The sequence below is a fragment of the Gymnoscopelus microlampas genome, assembly GCF_963454915.1.
Source record: "Gymnoscopelus microlampas genome assembly, chromosome: 3".
In the NCBI taxonomy this organism is placed as follows: Eukaryota; Metazoa; Chordata; class Actinopteri; order Myctophiformes; family Myctophidae; genus Gymnoscopelus; species Gymnoscopelus microlampas.
The window spans coordinates 5165347-5183982 of NC_139940.1; the positions used below are offsets into that span (position 1 = coordinate 5165347).

General features: G+C 40.0%; 1 protein-coding gene across 2 annotated transcripts; it reads right to left on the bottom strand.

Moving 5' to 3' along the window:
- Positions 1-391: 391 nt before the first annotated feature.
- bnipl (BCL2 interacting protein like) lies at positions 392-17800 on the bottom strand. 2 transcript variants are annotated; one of them, XM_084052138.1, is made up of 11 exons: positions 17430-17800; positions 14136-14192; positions 13113-13177; positions 11586-11816; positions 9298-9531; positions 6941-7043; positions 4926-5029; positions 4786-4813; positions 4073-4159; positions 3321-3419; positions 392-2575 (listed from the first exon to the last, which is right to left on the bottom strand). In XM_084052138.1, exons 1-11 carry the CDS (start codon positions 17471-17473, stop codon positions 2551-2553), a joined length of 1077 nt encoding a protein of 358 aa, XP_083908264.1. In that variant the 5' UTR covers positions 17474-17800; the 3' UTR covers positions 392-2550. The 2 variants fall into 2 exon arrangements, with proteins under 2 accessions (XP_083908264.1, XP_083908265.1); XM_084052139.1 differs by lacking the exon at positions 4786-4813 and having other exon boundaries at positions 4898-5029.
- Between the last annotated feature and the right edge of the window lie 836 nt (positions 17801-18636).

The following is an 18636-nucleotide window of genomic DNA, read 5'->3' on the forward strand; positions in this document are numbered from 1 at the left end:
ATAGCCGATCTACAAGCTCACAACGTGTCGCACCGCAACGCGTTGTGAGCTTGTAGATCGGCTATTTTCAAATAGCCTATGTATAAAGTGGTTCATGTATGTTTTATAATGTAATAATTTATATCTGCAAAGTGACTAGTAACTTCAAATAATTGTAGTGGAGTAAAAGTACAATATTTTCCTCTGAGGTGTAGTGAAGTAGAAGTAAAAGTATAGACAACAACTGGAAATACTTCGGTAAAGTAAAAGTACCTCAACATTTTACTTAATTACAGTACTTGAGTAAATGTACTTAGTCACTTTACATCACTGCAAACCAGGAAGTACAAAAATAAGCTTTGGAAAATGCTAATCGCCACACAGGAAGTACAGGATGCACAGGAAGTCACCATCAAGTCAAGTAATCTTTATGTACAGTATATAGCATACTGGAGCATATTTAGAAACGATAGGAGTTGACCCAAAGTTCTTTCCAATCGAGGATGGCCAAATGAAACACACGATAACCATAAGAAATTGTAAGATCCACAAAAGCAAGACTAAAATGTAAAACACATACCGGTAAATCACAAGACTATAAAGAGTAACTAAACAAAACAAACAACTGATTAAAACGCTGTAAGGCATTACAAATAAATTAAATTAAATACATTCAGTGGACTCGAGAAAACATCAAAGGTGGGGCAACCTAAAACTAAGCTAAAGCCACGAGAAAAAGGTGGGTCTTTAGATTTGATTTAAAATCAAAATAAAAAAACGGGGCAGAACTTAACAGTGGTACAAAATGTTATGTTTCTCAAAACAGATTCAAAACAGATGCCACATGGCAGAGTATGACAAACAAGGTCCCTGATGTCAAAGTTTCAATCTTTAATGCAGGGGGCTTCAACAGGGGGGTCCGGGACCCCTAGGGGATCCTCAGAGTTACTACAGGGGGGGCCGCCAAATATTTGTGTGATATGTGATTTTTTTACATTAACCACTAGCATCCCTTTTCTGAGGAGAACTTTAGCCAAAAATAGCAGATCTACAAGCTCACAACGCCTCGCAGCGCGAGGCGTTGTGAGCTTATAGATCTGCTTTTTTTGGCAAAGAGGTTTGGTGTGAAGGGAAAAAAAAGAGCGGACCAAGATTGTATTATTTTTTTTAATCTGCAACACAATTGTATTCAATATGGAGGGGGGTCCCTGCTTCATCTCTCTCTCAGCTAGGGGGTCCTTGGCCTGAAAACAGTTGAAGACCCCTGCTTTAATGTAAGAAGTGCACTGTTTTTAAAATGGTAGTTCCTGTTGCAGTTCCTCTGAAAGTCACTTCCGGTTTGGAGTTGTCGTTAGGGTGACCACCTTCAAACAGACCCATTGAGGGACAGACTTGTCCGTTCCGCGGGACACCGCGGGACACATGGGCATGAGGACCTCCCGTGCGCGCGCGTGTTTTTTTTTCCGCGGGTCTGGGCGGATTGGGTTCGTTTTTGGTTTCTTTATTTCGGTTTTAGGGTTAAGATTAGGGTTAGGTTAGGGTTATGTTATTTAATTCTTATTTTTGCCTGATTTTACCGATTTATTATCAAAAAAAAAATATATATATATATATTTTTTCATATCTTTGATTTTCGGGACATTGATCTGCTTGTGCGGGACGCGGGACAGAGGATGCAATTTCGGGACTGTCCCGCGAATTTCGGGACGGGTGGTCACCCTAGTTGTCGTCGGAGGTCACTGAAGGGACAAGCCCGACATTCAAAAAATAAACGTCTTCCACTGTTGGTGGAGCAGTGGCAGCACCCAACCATCACCTCCATCCATCCACCGCTCTGTCCATCGTGTGGATGGTGGATGGACATCCACCTCTGTGTTCATCGCGTGTCCTATTCTTCCACCACTCTCTTCACCGTCATGTCTTCTTCAATTCCTCCACCTATCTCTTCACCATGTCTGCTATTAAAGGGATATTTCACTTTCAAAAAAACGTTTGGTCATTTTATCGTCTACTCAGGCTTTTGTGAGCCCCCCAGACCGTTTTTAAGTTGCTTGATTCACTATTTAGATATTTGATATTCATTATATCAGACACGCCCCCTCCATTTTTAACATGTTAGATTCATCAAAAACACCCGTCCTTGGTTCTGGTGACTCATCCTGCCCTCCTAATACGCAAGGGGGCCGTGTTTTTTCGATTACTTTTTTCATTTATTTTATTTAATTTTTTTAATGTATTTCATTTTTTTCATTTTCCAAAAAAAATATTAAAAATAATTGAAAAAAGTTATCGAAAAAACACGGCCCCCTCGCGTATTAGGAGGGATCCAAGGAGATCCAGAACCAAGGACGGGTGTTTTAGATGAATCTAACATGGTTAAAATGGAGTTTGAAGTAATCAAGCAACTTAAAAACGGTCTGGGGGTTCACAAAAGCCTGAGTAGACGATAAAACGACCAAAAGTTTTTTTGAAAGTGAAATACCCCTTTAATCCACCTCTCTGTTCATGTCTTCCGCTCATCCCCTCCTCTGTGTCTCCTCCTGTCTTTTCTCTGGGTGTGGTGGCGTTGCTTCATCTGTTCTGCTCCTCATCAAACCTGGAGATAGAGGAGAGCAGAGAGACAACACAATGGATGTTAGTTTTGCATTTGCCCATTCGTTTTTATTTCTATTTTGCTTAGATTTTTTTGTTTTCAATTTAAGTTCAGGTCTAATTCCTTTTTAAAGCGGGGTTGCTAGTTTAGTATAGTTTTACGTTTCTGAAAAGGCTTTTAATTTAGTTTTTATTAACCCGCTTAGACCGGGAACGCATGTCATTTTTAGATTTCTTTGGCTATTCAACAATAGCAGATATACAGGCTTGTAGATCTGCTATTTTTGAGAAATCGTGAAAATGTGTGTAAATCTTTGAATATATATATTTTTCAATATATAATATCAGTGGTGCTCAAACCTTTTCATGTCAAGGACCCCCCAAAATGATATGCATCTCAAAATATTTATTTCCAGGGACCCCCAGAAGCAAAGATTTGAGTTAAAAATGTATAAATATTCAAAGATTTGAACACATCTTCACGAATACAAAAATAAATAGCAGATCTACAAGCTCAAAGAGCGGCACCGAGTGCCACGCTATGAGCTTGTATATCTGCTATTCTTGAATAGCCAAAATAAATCTTAAAATGACACACAGATGCGTTCCCGGTCTTAATGGGTGCTAGTGCAATATTAACCTTAAAGTGTGCGTGCGTGCGTGCACAGTGGTGTGTGTGTGTGTGTGTGTGTGTGTGCGTGTGTGCGTGTGTGTGTGTGTGTGTGTGTGTGTGTGTGTGTGTGCCTTACTGTCTGATACATTCAGGGATCTGCAGGTGGTCCAGGGGTAACATTTCTGACAACTCCCGCAGACTCCGCACGAAACACAACTTCCTGCTGAACTTCTCACTGACGACACAAGAACAACAATTGTCCTTACAATGCATCCAAGCGTGATTGGTCACCACATCAATCAATCAATCATACAAAGAATCGGTCAATCATTTATTAATTCTGCTTTAATGCTATTTACAGCTAACATCTAATTAAAGGTAGGGTAAGTGATTTACTTAAATACTAAAATAAGTGTTAAATAGCTCTATATTCTGATAGTACTCATTGCTATAGAGTGTTTGTTCAGTAACAGGAGTCTCCCCGTCTCTCCAGCTCTTTATTAAACAGAAATGCATTTTCAGTGCTCTCTCCTGATTGGCTTAAATGTTGTCACCTACCTGAAAATGTACTATATTCTATTTAATAAAGAGCTGGAGAGACCCCTGTGACCGAACAAACACTCTGTAGCAATTATTACGTTACTATCAGAATATGATATTTTAACCTTTTAACGAAAAAAAACAAGCTCACAACGCCTCGCAGTGCGAGGCGTTGTGAGCTTGTAGTTCGGCTATTTTCACAATATTTATCTGTGGAACCGAGTCAAACTAAATGTAATTCCTACAATTCCAAGTGCTTGTCAGGTTGGGGGGCTGTTCTGTTTACTCTGTCCATTAAACGTAGCATCAAAGTCTTATGGGACAACAGAACCCTGAAGAGGTCAGTACCTGATGAAAGGCTTGACCAGCATGATGAGAGCTTTGATGTACCAGGCAGGATGAACCACAAACAGTCCCTTCAGGTCCTTCTTTAACCTGACACACATGCGCGCGCACACACACACACACACACACACACACACACACACACACACACACACACACACACACACACACACACACACACACACACACACACACACACACACACACACACACACACACACACACACACACACACACACGGTTAGATTTTCAGTATGCTCATCTATCATTCTATACCTAGAATGCATTTCAAAAATCACACTGTCATGTACGGTACAAATACAACATTATATTAAAATCTATCATTTTTTACAATTATTATTACAAAACGCTGATAATAATATGATTTGAAATTGAAGGAGAATTCCAGTAAACCCTATCATTAGGAGTCAAACGCGTGATTATTAGCAAAACTGATACCGTTTTGGCGGTGTGCAACTGAACAACGTAAAGAGCTCATTTGTGGCACTAACAGGCTCAGAATATTGTGTAAGGAGTTAGGGCTGGACAGTATATCAATATTATATCGATTTTATGATGTGAGACTAGATCTGGAATTTGGGAAATGGTAGTAATGTTACAGGCTTAACAACAACAACAACAATCAACATGTGTTGTTGTACTGGGCATGCAGGTGCCAGTGTCTGACCTTCTGTCTATGGAGGTATAGCACTGACCTTCTGTCTATGGAGGTATAACACTGACCTTCTGTCTATAGAGGTATAACACTGACCTTCTGTCTATGGAGGTATAACACTGACCTTCTGTCTATGGAGGTATAACACTGACCTTCTGTCTATAGAGGTGTAACACTGACGAAGCCATTTGATGGCGGGCATCTTGTTCCTGGGAGCCATTCCACACAGATACACCAGCACGTAGTCCTCTGATACCATGAGGTCCAGAGTCCCCACTATGTACCTGGTGAAAAACACACACGCACAACACATCAGAACACATCAGAACACAAAATCAAGCAGGCATCCCTACTTAGGGCACCGGGAAATTATTTAAAAAAAGATTGTCCAAACATTTCTAAAATGTAAAAAAAAAAGAAAATATCCAATCTAAAATGTCACGATGGGAGCATGCGGCGCATTGTGAACGTATAGATCAGCACCATCGCACAACAAAGTATAAATCAGGCTTCATGTGGACACATTAGACAGAAAATGGAAATACTGTTATGTTATCACACCATATGCTGTTTTGTTTGGTGATTGATTGCAAATATTACCTTCACCTTCATGTTCACCTATTGGTGGCATATACACACTATGCACACCTAACCAGTCCCGGTGCAGAAGACCAGGTAGGATGTGAAGTCTTAACCCATTAAGACCGGGAACGCATCTGTGTCGCCACTTTAACCATTATTTTATACTTAGGCAATTCAAAAATAGCAGATATACAAGCTCATAGTGCGGCACCGAGTGTTTTATTGTATTTTATTGAATAGTATTTTATAGCGCGGCACCGAGGCACCGAGTATATATATATATTTTAAAGCGTTTTTTTAACTCAAATCTTTGCTTCTGGGCGGTCCCTGGAACAACATATTTTGAGAACCACTGATTATAGTAACATACGTTTTTTCAAAAAACTGTTAGGATTTAGAAGACATTTGTAGAATCTCCCAGAAGCAAAGATTTGAGTTACAAATGTTCGCTTAAAGAATATGTATATTCCAAGATTTGCGGACATTTTCAGGATCTGCTATTTTTGAATCGCCAAAGAAATCTTAAAATGACACAGATTCACAGTCTTAAAGGGTTAAGTCATCTTTATACTGTTTTCATACCGTCTTTTATATGATTTTGTTGCTAGTGTTACTACGCACTCTGTATTCTTCTCTATGCATACCTGTATCTCTGTTTCACCCCTACTGCAGTGTTGCTATGACAACCGAATTCCCCCACGGGATTAATAAAAGGTCTATATCCTATCCTACATTGTAAACACACACACATACTGTGGGTCAGAGGTCAGTTTTAAGGGTCAGGGTTCAGTGTTTTATGCTGACCTGAACAAGTTGTCCATATGACTATTTTCCACCACAAGAACTAAGCAGTGTTGATTTCCTCGACTAAAACTATGACGAAAAATGTTCATCAACTAAATAAAAACGTAATAAAAAACTATGACTAAAACTAGACTAAATATATTGACAATTTCGTCAACAAATAAAAACTAGACCAAAATGTTACTGAGGGATCTAGTGGAGAAGAGATCCAGTAGAACTAAAAGACATGTCATTTTATGTTTGGTTGCCCTAGGGTGTTGTGCTCTGAAAATAGCAGATCTACAAGCTCTCAACGCGTTGTAGATCGGCTATTTTCAGCATGCAACCAAGTGTAAAATCAGCCATTACGACGCCATCAAGGCACCGCCACAATACATTTTAGTCGACTAAATCAACTGTAGATTTAGTCGACTATAATATGATATTTAGTCGACTAAAACTAGACTAACTGTAAAACATTTCAGATGACTAAAATATGACTAAAACTAAAATTAATTTTATTCAAAAGACTAAAACCGAATAAAAATTTGCTGTCAAAATCAACACTAATACTAAGTGAATAGTGTCGTGCCGTGCAATGTAAATCACAGGTGTGTTTGTCTCCTACAGCTCGGTTTCACATAAGGTTCTCAGAACCTAATTTGGGCCGTGGTGAGGAGGTGGTGCTAAGCCTGAGTTCTGGGAACACAAGACTCAGAACGTGTACTTTAAAATGTTTTTAAAAACTAGCGAAAATAGCCGCACTGTGAGCTTGTAGATCGGCTATTTTCACAATTTCATTAGTTTTATTTAAGTACCCGAGTTCTCACCTGAACAGGTTGTCCATCACATAGTCATACTGCTCCACTGAGTTCTCTGGCAGGAAGCATGAAGATACCAGGATGATAGCCGTCATGTTGTCCCCGTAGTAACCTTACAAACACATAGATGCAAGAGTTGTTATACTGTACATAACAACACATTTACATAAAACTTAGACTTTCCCACATTAAATTAGGGCTGGGCTATATGGTCAAAATCAAATATCATGACTTTTTTGACCAAGCTGCCTCCATATCAATAATTGTGAACATAATATTGTAATGTGATGATTACATCATTTGTATTTCATTCTATTGAAAAATAGCAAAAATAGCAGCTCTACCAGCTCACAAGTGTTAAGTGTGTATAAGCTTAATATAGATATTTGATATTTTAATACATTTTGAAAGTATAAAATGGGGCTTAACGTGATTAAAACCAGGGAAAGACAACACTTGACACACGATCCAAAATCTCAGACGACATCTAGTCTCATATCACCATATCTATCTATCTATCTATCTATCTATCTATCTATCTTTCATCATGATTTGTGTGCATGGGGATCTCATCTTAAACAAGCTCAGTGCTTAATGAGTCTTCCAGTTTAGTAGACCTTGTATTGTGAATTTGTACTTCCATGTACTGTTATTCTCATGTCTTACTAAATAAAGTACATCAATCAATCAATATCTATCTATCTATCTATCTAATTGCCCAGCCCTACGTAAAATGTTCATCTTCATGTTGTCTCAGACACCAGTGATCATCCTATCATTAACGACATCAACAGCGTCATCACATGGAGGGCCCATTTGGTTTTATCAGTACTCTCTAGTCTCTATTTACACTCTCTATGGGTTACAGACCCATAAGGGTCCATTTGGTATCCATAAGTATCCTAAGTATCCATCATTTAGCTGGGGCCTCCCTAAAACCCCCCCACAAGGATCCCTGTGGGCCCACAGACCCCATGATTAGTACTAATTTAGGGCATCTTTCAGCCGTCTTTTATTTTTGTTATCCAACTAGTAATTCCTTACAGGTTTTGGGCTAATTATTATGTAATTCTGTGCTGATTTACAGGGTTACTAAATCTGTCCCTGAGAATCAGCTCCACAGAAGACATGAGTGATTCTCATCTCAAGTAACCCTATTTAATTTCAAAGACCCCAGTTTGAAGTGCATTATAGGCTCACGGACCCCCATTTTGATACAATATTTTATCTCTGGGACCCCCAATCTACACTATAAAATGCTCAGTGTTCATTTAACTCAGAGAGTGTACAAATGGAACCAAATGGACCCGTTAGGGTCCATTTGGTTCCATTCGGACACTCTCGGAGTTACAGACTCTTAAAGGACGACTTCACCCATTTTCAACCTATCTTCATATAATTGGTCCTCACTAAGGCTCATGATAAAAACGGTAAAAAAAAAAAGAAAAAGAATCTACTCGGTCTGTATCTCAGAGGAGGTCTGTGGACAGTTCAGAGTCCCGTCTACCAGTGACATCATGGATGCATGGGAATCCAAGCTAATAGAAACTGCAGGCTTTCTATTCCTGGACAGTTGCAATGCAATAATAGAAGCCATTGTTCTCGCGTTAAATGTCCATAGCCCTCCTATGAGACTGAGACTGAGTAGAAAGAAATGGTACCATTTTATCATGAGCATTAGTGAGGATCACGGGGCGACTGGTTGCCTCGTCGCTCAGTGGTCCTTCTGGCCGATCTACACGGTCACGGCTTTTTTTCTGTTCTGGCCCCACAGTGGTGGAATGAACTCCCCACTGATGTCAGGACAGCAGAGTCACTGCCCATCTTTCGCCACAGGCTGAAAACCCACCTCTTCAGGAAACACTACCTTTCCTCTTCACATTGCTTACTTGTTGTTAACTAGTTGTACAAACTCTTGTTTTATTGGATCTTGTTTATTCAATACAGCTCTTGCTCATTTGATTTTCCTATTTTGTCTCATCTGTTTATGAAAGTAGGTAGCTGATATATTGCACTTTTACCTTAGTGCTAGGTATACTCTTAGTTGCTTGTTTTAGAAGAGAATGCACTTAATACGTCTGGTGATTAGTAGTTTTATTGCATACCTATGTTGAATGTACTTATTGTAAGTCGCTTTGGATAAAAGCATCTGCTAAATGACCATACTGTAATGTAATGTAATGTAATGATCAATTATATGAAGATAGGTTGAAAATGGGTGAGGTCGTCCTTTAAGAGTCCATTCGGTTCATAACTATCAATCATCTAGCTGGGCACCCCCTGGAATCCCCCCCCCCCCCCTCCTCAAGGACCCCCTGGAGGTCCCCGGACCCCCCCCCCCCCCCCCCACAGCGCAGTGCAGTCACCTCCGTGAGACAGGACCTGCAGGTAGGGCTGCAGAACGGTCATGTTGACGTGGTACTCCTGCCCGGAGATACAGAACCTCCTCCATCGCTGCCCGCTGCTGTCCATCTGGTCAAACTGCTCCTCCAGCTCCACGCCGCCGCCGCCGCCTCGCTCCGCCCGCTCTGCGTCCTCCTCCTCCTCCTCATCACTGGCCCCGCCCCCTGCCCCGCCCCGCCCCAGCCGAGGGAGGTCATCTGCAAAGTCACAGGAGGGTAAAAATGTAACACATAGGACCACAATGGAAACAAGCCATCAAGGTTTTTTTTTTTGTGTTATCCTTTTAGCATTGCTTGTGCAGTTGTACTTGCTGTGCTGTTTGCAAACTGTTAATAAAGTATTCAATTAATTTAAAAAAATCTGTGCAACGGAAGAACTAAAAATGCAAAGAAACTACAGCTGATGACCCAAAGAGTAACACAATATAAACACTAGAAACGAGTCAAACAACACAAAGAAAAGACTACATTTCCCATGAACGCGGCTGCTGTAGGGACAATGATATCAGACCCGGAAGTAGTCGTTCTTAAGACTTTTAAGGCAGAATTCATTCCATTTTCGCCAGAAACAGGCTGTATCAAATATGAATGAATATCATAAACGATGCAGAGCCACCCCCCTGACAAAAACGCCAGGGTGGTGTGTTTATGTTTGGAACACAGTTCTTATATGACGTGATCTAAGATTCCCAAATGGGGATTTCAACACAAAAAATAAAGCCACAATAAAGCCACAAACAGCGCCCTCTAGTGGCGCTGTTTGACATCAGACTTCAGTGCTCTATTGTGATAGTACTCATTGCTATAGAGTGTTTGTTCAGCAAAAGGAGTCTCCATGTCTCTCCAGCTCTTTATTAAACAGAAAATGCATTTTCAGTGCTCTCTCATTAAAATATGTGACCTACCTGAAAATGTACATATATTCTTTCTGTTTACTAAAGAGCTGAGAGACCCCTGTGACCGAACAAACACTCTGTAGCAATGATTACTATCAGAACATAGTACTTTAACCTTTTAACAACCCCCCCCACCCCCCCACCCCAAAAAAAAAAAATCACTTAACCGACCTTTAAAGCAATATATTCTGATAGTAATCATCCCTTCTTTAATAAACAGAAAATACATTTTCAATTTCATCCAATCAGGAGAGAGTACCCATTTATCAGTTTCAATTTTATAGTGTTCCAGTCCCATTGTGCCTGCTCCTTTCTTTGGGTCATCACTTCCAATTTAACTTGTTTATCCTGTATCCTGCATGAGTTCTCTATCCTGATTGGATAAAATTGCTATCATGGCCTGAAAATGTATTTTCTGTTTAATAAAGAGCTGGAGAGACATGGAGACTCCTGTTACTGAACACACACTCTATAGCAGTGGTTTTCAACCTTTTCCGCGTCAAGGACCCCCAAATTGACACATATTAAATGGTAAATGGTGCATTTTTATAGCGCTTCTATCCGAAGCGCTTTACATTGATTGTGCCATTAACCCATTCACACACACATTCATACACCGATGGCGGAGGAAACCATGCAAGGCACCAGCCTGCTCATCGGGAGCAATTAGGGGTTCAGCGTCTTGCTCAAGGACACTTCGACACTAACTCTAGGGGAGCCCCCCAGCCCGGGATCGAACTGGGAACCTTGCGGTTTTCCAGTTCACACTACCCGGCCACTCTACCCCTGAGCCACTGCCGCCCATATTAACCCACGGACCCCCATTTGAAAAGATATGCCAGGGACTGAACCATTTTGACTTCTTGGGGGTCTTAATCTACACTACACTGTATCATCATCATTAGTGTTCATTTAACTCTGAGAGTGTACAAATGGAACCAAATGGACCCGTTAGGGTCCATTTGGTTCCATTTGTACACTCTCAGAGTTACACTCAGAGTTACACTCAGATTTGTACACTCTCAGAGTTACAGACGCATAAAGGTCAATTTGGTTCCTAACTATTAATTTGGCTGGGGACCCCCTGGAACCCCCTCAAGGACCACTGGTGGTCCCCGGACCACTGGTTGAAAACCACTGCTCTATAGCAATGAGTACTATCAGAATATAGAGCTAACACTTATTTTAACAAAAAAGTATCACTTAACCCTAAAGATACTTTAAAATGACTGTATCCGTCAATTCACGATATAAAGTGTGAGTCATGTGTTAACTTCACTGTCATTCATTATTATTATTATGACTAATAATGACTTATTATAATGTGTTAAATATTATCCAGAATGTCTCTCTCACCCTCCCAATATTCCAGGTCATGTGTGATGTCAGGGAAGGAATATGATTGGCTGTCAGAGGGTGTGTCCAGAGCGTCCAGGTTGATGTCCAGAGAGGGTGTGTCTGGGGGCGTGTCCGAGAGGGCGGCGACTGAGTGGACCGGCGAATCGCAGTTCAGCATGCTGCTGAGGGCGGGAGCTGCAGTCAAACGTTTCTTGGCTGTCCCTGATAGGGCGAGGCTGGTGGGCGGAGCTAAGGGTAAAGATGAAGGTGAGGAAGATGATGATGTTTTTGTACTTTAAGTGGTTAATCATACTAATTATCCAAAAAACATGCTTCTGGATCATTCGATTAATCAAAATAGTCATGGATAGAACAACCAATAAGAAAATAACTGACAGTTGCAGCCTTAATAAAAATATGATGTGGTCCAGCACTTTTATTTGATATCTTTTGAGGATTCGAGCACCTCAAGTTTTCATTGTTATGAAGTTGTATCCCTAACTCATAACCAATTAACTATATCATAACTAATTAAATAATTCAATTAATTAAGAGATCAGACCAGCGCAGACCAGTTTAGGGTCAGTAGATGTGAATGAAAGCCTCCAGCATGTTTTCTAAGAACAGTGGGTATTGCGGGATTTATTTTAGGACTTTCCAAAAAGAATATGTATTAATAGAATTAATTAACCCTTTAAAACCGGAAACGCATGACGTGTGTCATTTTCAGATTTATTTGGCTATTCATTTGGCTATTCAAAAATAGCAGATACAAATAGCAGGTAATTAAAAAAAAAAAAGCAGATCTACAAGCTTGTAGTGTCGCGCTACAAGCTTGTAGATCTGCTTTTTTAAATTATTTTTTTATTTGTGCAAATCTATATATATATTTTTAAAGCGAATATTTTTAACTCTTTTACAACTTCTGGGGGTCCCTGGAACAAAACATTTTGATATGGGGCTCCACGGCCAAATACATATAATTTTTGAGAACCACTGATATTATAGCAACATACGTTTGTTTTCTAAGGATTTAGAAGACATTTGTAGAATCCCCCAGAAGAAAAGATTTGAGTTACAAATGTTCGCTTTAAAAATATATATATATTCATAGATTTGCTAAATAAAATCTTGATTTTTCCCCCCAAAAATAGCAGATCTACAAGCTCAAAGCGCGGCACTCTGTGCTATTTTGCTATTTTTTTAATAGACCAAAGAAATAAAAAAAATGACACACATGACTGTGTACATAATTTGATGACATACATTAAACCGTAGATATCATTTTGCATGTCTGACTTGCAAACATCTAAATCAATTGTTCACAAAGTGAGGTCCAGGGAGGTTCCTTGAGGGGGTTCCAAATGTTCCATTTGAACACTCTCAGAGTCATGGGGGTCGTTGTAATTAAAAGGACTGAAAACTATCGATCTAAATAGAAATGAGCAACAGGGAATAAACACATAATGTGTATTAATTCTGCAGCTAAGCATAATATTTTTAAATGATGGTGATAGTTCTGTAACCCAGGAATGTGAGACTCACCTGGTCTGTCTGTGGGGGGATTCTCCTGGTCTTCCAGTGGACTGTGAGGGTCTTCGGGTAGTGGTCTACAAACACAAACACAAGTAACCACTTAAGACCCATATACTTTTTTTGTACGATGAATAGTGAAAGCGTCCTCAAACACAGATAATGATGTAATGACAATCATTTTTGCTATACATTTTCTCAGCTAAAAACAAAAGAAATACATCTTCAGAATAATTTGTCAATATTTGTATATGTTAAATGTTTTTTATAATATGTTAACTATTAGTTAACAATAGTGGGGAGTCTTTGAAATAATGGAAGTCTAAACCAAATTATTTTCATATTAGAACACTAGAAGCCCATTTTAGTTTAGACTTTTAGGAACAAATTTAAAGGGTCTACACCATGAATTTAAACAATATCTAATATCATATTGTTTATGTCCCTCAAACGTTTTTCAAAAGGTTTGAGCCTAAATCAAGCCTCAGATATACTCATTCCAACTAACTTCTCTCTGGCTTATAAAGCACTTTCACCTGCAATACCACATTGTTTGTATGCATGTTATCTCCTGGTTCTGTGTGGAAAAAGTAAAAAAATAAATAAATAAATACAAAAACAGGTTTTTTTTTTGGTTGTAACTGAAAAACGGGAGGGATTGTACCCGAACGTGACGTCACGTCAGGGTGCAAATCAGTTTGGCCTGTTTTGAGAACAATTTACAGAAAACCCCAGATATGCTGTGAAAGTGTTCAAAGTGGGGTATTTTTGGGGATAGAAGAGAGGTAGGGGAGACCAAAAACACACAAAAAAGAAGAAAAACTTAAAATTCATGGTGTAGTCCCTTTAAAGAAATTATTATTTCAATATTGTGCATTTAACTCATTTGTTTTACCAGATTAGATATAGTTATTTCATTTTTTTTTGCTCTCCTAAAGTGAGCAGACGATAACGATGACACCCGTTCTCACACTGGCTCATAAATCATTGGGGTCATGACCCCAAGCAGACTAACAGGTCAAAGGTCACCGGTACCTAGGAAATTCTTCATCTTGCCACTCCTCTCTCAGCTCCATGTCCTGGATGGCACTCCTACAAAGATCAATACATCAATAGAAGACAGACAGCTCATCATGGGGCCAGAATATTCCACATGTCTAATCAATATAAAATCCTCATTACAGTTTAGTCCATGCAGGGGTCTTCAACGTTTTCAGGCCAAGGACCCCCTAGCTGAGAGAGAGATGAAGCAGGGACCCCCTCTATATTGTATAAAATTGTGTTTCAGACTTTTTTCCCCCCACCTATACCTCTTTGCCGAAAATAGCAGATCTACAAGCTCACAACGCCTCGCGCTGCGAGGCGTTGTGAGCTTGTAGATCTGCTATTTTTGGCTAAAGTTCTCCTTAGAAAAGGGATGCTAGGGTTCAAGTGGTTAATGTAAAAAAAATAAAATCATATCACACACAGATTCGGTGGCCCCCCTGTAGTAGCTCTGAGGACCCCCTAGGGGTCCCGGACCCCTTGTTGAAGACCCCTGGTTTCGCCCTTCCCTATACCAGTGGTTCTCAACCTTTTCAGTGCCGTGACCCCCCAAAATAATCATATTTGAACTGGGGACCCCCACAAAATAATCATATTTGAACTGGAGACCCCCACAAAATAATCATATTTGAACTGGGGACCCCCCACCCTGATAAGCACTTGGAATTGTAGGAGTTGAGGCATTACATTTTTGGTTCCACAGATAAACATTGTGAAAACAGCAGATCTACAAGCTCACAACGCCTTGCTTTGCGAGAATGCTAAGAATGTTATTATATTACGTTGTTTAGACAAAATGAATGCTAGATGTTGTTCTCTCTCACGGTGAGAGAGACCAGAGCATTGTGTGGATTCCAGGACACATCTGCTCATTGTTTAACCATGTAAAAATAGAAATGAGACAATAAAGGTTGCAGCCTCTCTCTCTGCACCTGAGAGAGAGTCAGAGAATGAGTGGGGGGGGGGCACTATGTCTTTAGATGGAAGCACGCACACACACACACACACACACACACACACACACACACACACACACACACACACACACACACACACACACACACACACACACACACACACACACACACACACACACACACACACACACACACACACACACAGAGAGAGAGACGGACAGAGAGACAGAGAGAGAGAGAGACAGAGAGACAGACAGACAGACAGACAGACAGACAGACAGACAGACAGAGTGCTGTGTGTGAGACACAATCCTTATTTGTGCAGAAATATTGCAGGAAATATTGAATAACTATAAGCTCACAGTATTGCGGGAGGGAATTTCTTGAATTTGTGCTCATCCTAGCGCAGTACTTTTACTTTACTATACTTTGTACTTTTATGTCTCAGAGGCAAATATATATAAAATATTGTACTTTTACTCTAAACTACAATTATTTGCCAGCTTTAGTCACTAGTTACTTTGCAGATTATTAATATAAAACGTAGTTGACTGGAGTGCCCCTGGGCTCCATACTAGGCCTCCTCCTTTTTCCCTACTTGGCTCTTGGTCTTACCAATGATTCTAATGAAGGCTCTGTTCCATTTAGGAAGCTTTCCATACGCATGGCCTCAAAGTGTGGTCCAGGTACCCTCATGGTTCCAAATAGGCTTTTACGGGTGTGTAACCTGTATAGAGGTCCATTTGGTTCCATTTGTACACTCTCAGAGTTATGGGGGTCCTTGAAGTTAAAAAGTTTGAGAACCACTGTGCTATACTAAGAGTTCTTTTCATGAGACCTTATATACCGCTAAGCACAAGTTCAAAATATTCATATTATTCAACGGTTCTTAATGTGTAACAGTAAACAAAACAACATACAGCGAATACTTTTAAGACCTTTTTAATACCAAATTGTCAAATAGTACGTAAGAAAGAGGCAAACGTTGTGAAAATAGCCGATCTACAAGTTCACAACGCCTCACACTGCGAGGCGTTGTGAGCTTGTAGATCGGCTATTTTACAATATTTATCTGTGGAACCGAGTCAAACTAAATGTAATGCCTACAATTCCAAGTGCTTGTCAGGGTGGGGGGTCCCCAGTTTGAGACCCGCTGGTGTAGCAGAGTGTTTCCAGTGAGCCAACATGCTCAATATCAGCACCCTGACTCTGTTTGACCAGAATGGAACAGAGCCTGTTCCATTCTGGGAATGTTTTCCACAGAATATGTGGTTAAGACCGGGAACGCATCTATGTGTCATTTTTAGATTTCTTTGGCTATTCATGAATAGCAGATATACAAGCTCTATGAGCTTGTATATCTGCTAGTTTTGAAAAAATCATGAAAATGTGTGCAAATCTTTGTTTCGAACATTTTTAACTCAAATCTTTGCTTCTGGGTATTCTACAAATACTATATGAAAAAATTCTTCTAAATCATTTTTTCTAAAACTTATGTACAGTAGCTATAATATCAGTGCCTCTTACATTGTTACTTCACAGCACCTTACATTAATGTCATATTAAGGTACGTGAATGTGTAAATCTTTCCCACGCGGAAAACTTGAGTTCTATATTCTATAGACTGAAAATAACTTTATACTTCATGTTTAACCAATTGAACCCCAGCATCCCTATTCTGGGGGGGGAACATTGGGCAAAAATAGAAAAAGAACACACCAAGTACAGTGCTGTTTTACTAACTATAGAGGGTCTAAGTGGTTAAACTGAAGTGATATTGAAAAATTCCAAACATTATCAAAGGTGTCAGGGTTCCAGTACATGTTTTAACCCATTAAGACCTGGAACTGTGTCATTTTTAGATTTGAGCTAAAAAGCATTATTTCACAATTTGGGCTATTAAAAAATAGCAGATATACAAGCTCATAGCGTGGCACCGAGTGCCGCGCTACGAGCTTGTAGATCTGCTATTTTTTTTTAATCGTGAAAATATGTGCAAATCTTTGAATATATATACTTTTAAAGCGAACATTTTTAACTCAAATCTTTGCTTCTGGGGGGTCCCTGGAACAACATATTTTGATGGGGGTCGGCGGCCAAATACATATCATTTTGGGGGGACAGGGGGGTCCTTGACATGAAAAAGTTTGAGCACCACTGATATAGAAACATACGTTTTTCAGAATACTGTTGAGATTTAGGAGACATGTAGAATGGGCTTCAGGTCTCACTGAGCAGACTGAATCATAGTTATTGCATGTTTCCATATGACAGCTATGAAACGGTAGATCATGTATAATAGTATAAATATATATATAGATATATGCATATATTCATAATATATTACTGTCTGCTGCTGGTCACTCACCCATTGACTGTGAACTGGTTCCTGGACTCTGATAGGCTCTCCATCGTCTGTTGGCCCACGTCCAGACAAATGGTCAGTCAGACAGACAGACACGCAGTCAAACAGACAGACAGACAGTCAGACGGACGGTCAGTCAGTCAGTCAGACAGACAGACGGTCAAACAGTCAGACAGTCGGTCGGTAAGTCAGTCAGTCAGTAGTCAGGCTCAGGTAGACAGACAGACAGACAGACAGACAGAAAGACAGACAGACAGACAGAAGGAGGTCAACAAAACAGTCAGTTGTTCACGTGTCCGCGTTCCCCTGAGAAGACTTCTGTGTTGGTGTGGGTGTGGACATTAAGCACATAGTATGTTTTGTCTCTCTCTCTGTGTGTGTGTGTGTGTGTGTGTGTGTGTGTGTGTGTGTGTGTGTGTGTGTGTGTGTGTGTGTACACACACACTCTGCCCTTACAGGTTTTTCAGCATTTTTGACATCATGTGATCCTGCCACCTGCCTATTGGTCGATACTCACCTTGGAGTCAGAGAGAGAGAGAGAGAGAGAGAGAGAGGGGGGGGGATTTCACAGAAATGCTAATTACCATAGCTATATCATCTCATTTAAGGTGTCTGGTTGTCTGGTTGTGTGTGTGTGTGTGTGTGTGTGTGTGTGTGTGTGTGTGTGTGTGTGTGTGTGTGTGTGTGTGTGTGTGTGCGTGCGTGCGTGCACACAGCACATTACTCTGCTTGGGCGTTTATTTAAAAGTATTTGTCTGAGCTCTGTGTATGTAATCATTGTTGATCTCATTTAACAACTAGAAAGTATACTGTTCCTGAAGAAACAGTGTGGGATCGCTAAGAATGTTGAGCTGGCATTGAGTATTGATAGTGTTAGTAGTGTTATAGTAGGGTCATAATACAATGACATCAGTATTGTGACGTCACTAGAATGGCATTACCATTCACTAGAATGGCATTATGCATTATGACGTCACTAAATGGCATTTCTCCATTGAAATGACCCAAAAAACGGGGGTAATAATAATAATAATAATAAATAGTGAAGATAACATTAGTGTGATCTAAAGCGATCCCACAATTAGTCAAATGTTTAAAGAGGGACGGTAGTCACACAACTACACAAAGTTGATTTTAATATTTGTATTGAGAATCGTCACAGTCTGTTGCCTGTCGATTCATTACATGTATATACAGTTACATAGATTCA

What these genes read in the sequence shown, in the direction of transcription:
- bnipl (XM_084052138.1), bottom strand. Translation starts at nt 17,473, where the DNA reads ATGGAGAGCCTATCAGAGTCCAGGAACCAGTTCACAGTCAATGG. An exon ending in TCCCCCCACAGACAGACCAG is followed by an intron (nt 11,817 to 13,112) that starts GTGAGTCTCACA and finishes CTTTACCCTTAG; the next exon opens with CTCCGCCCACCAGCCTCGCC. An exon ending in GCAGGTCCTGTCTCACGGAG is followed by an intron (nt 7,044 to 9,297) that starts GTGACTGCACTG and finishes TGTGTTTGTAAG; the next exon opens with GTTACTACGGGGACAACATG.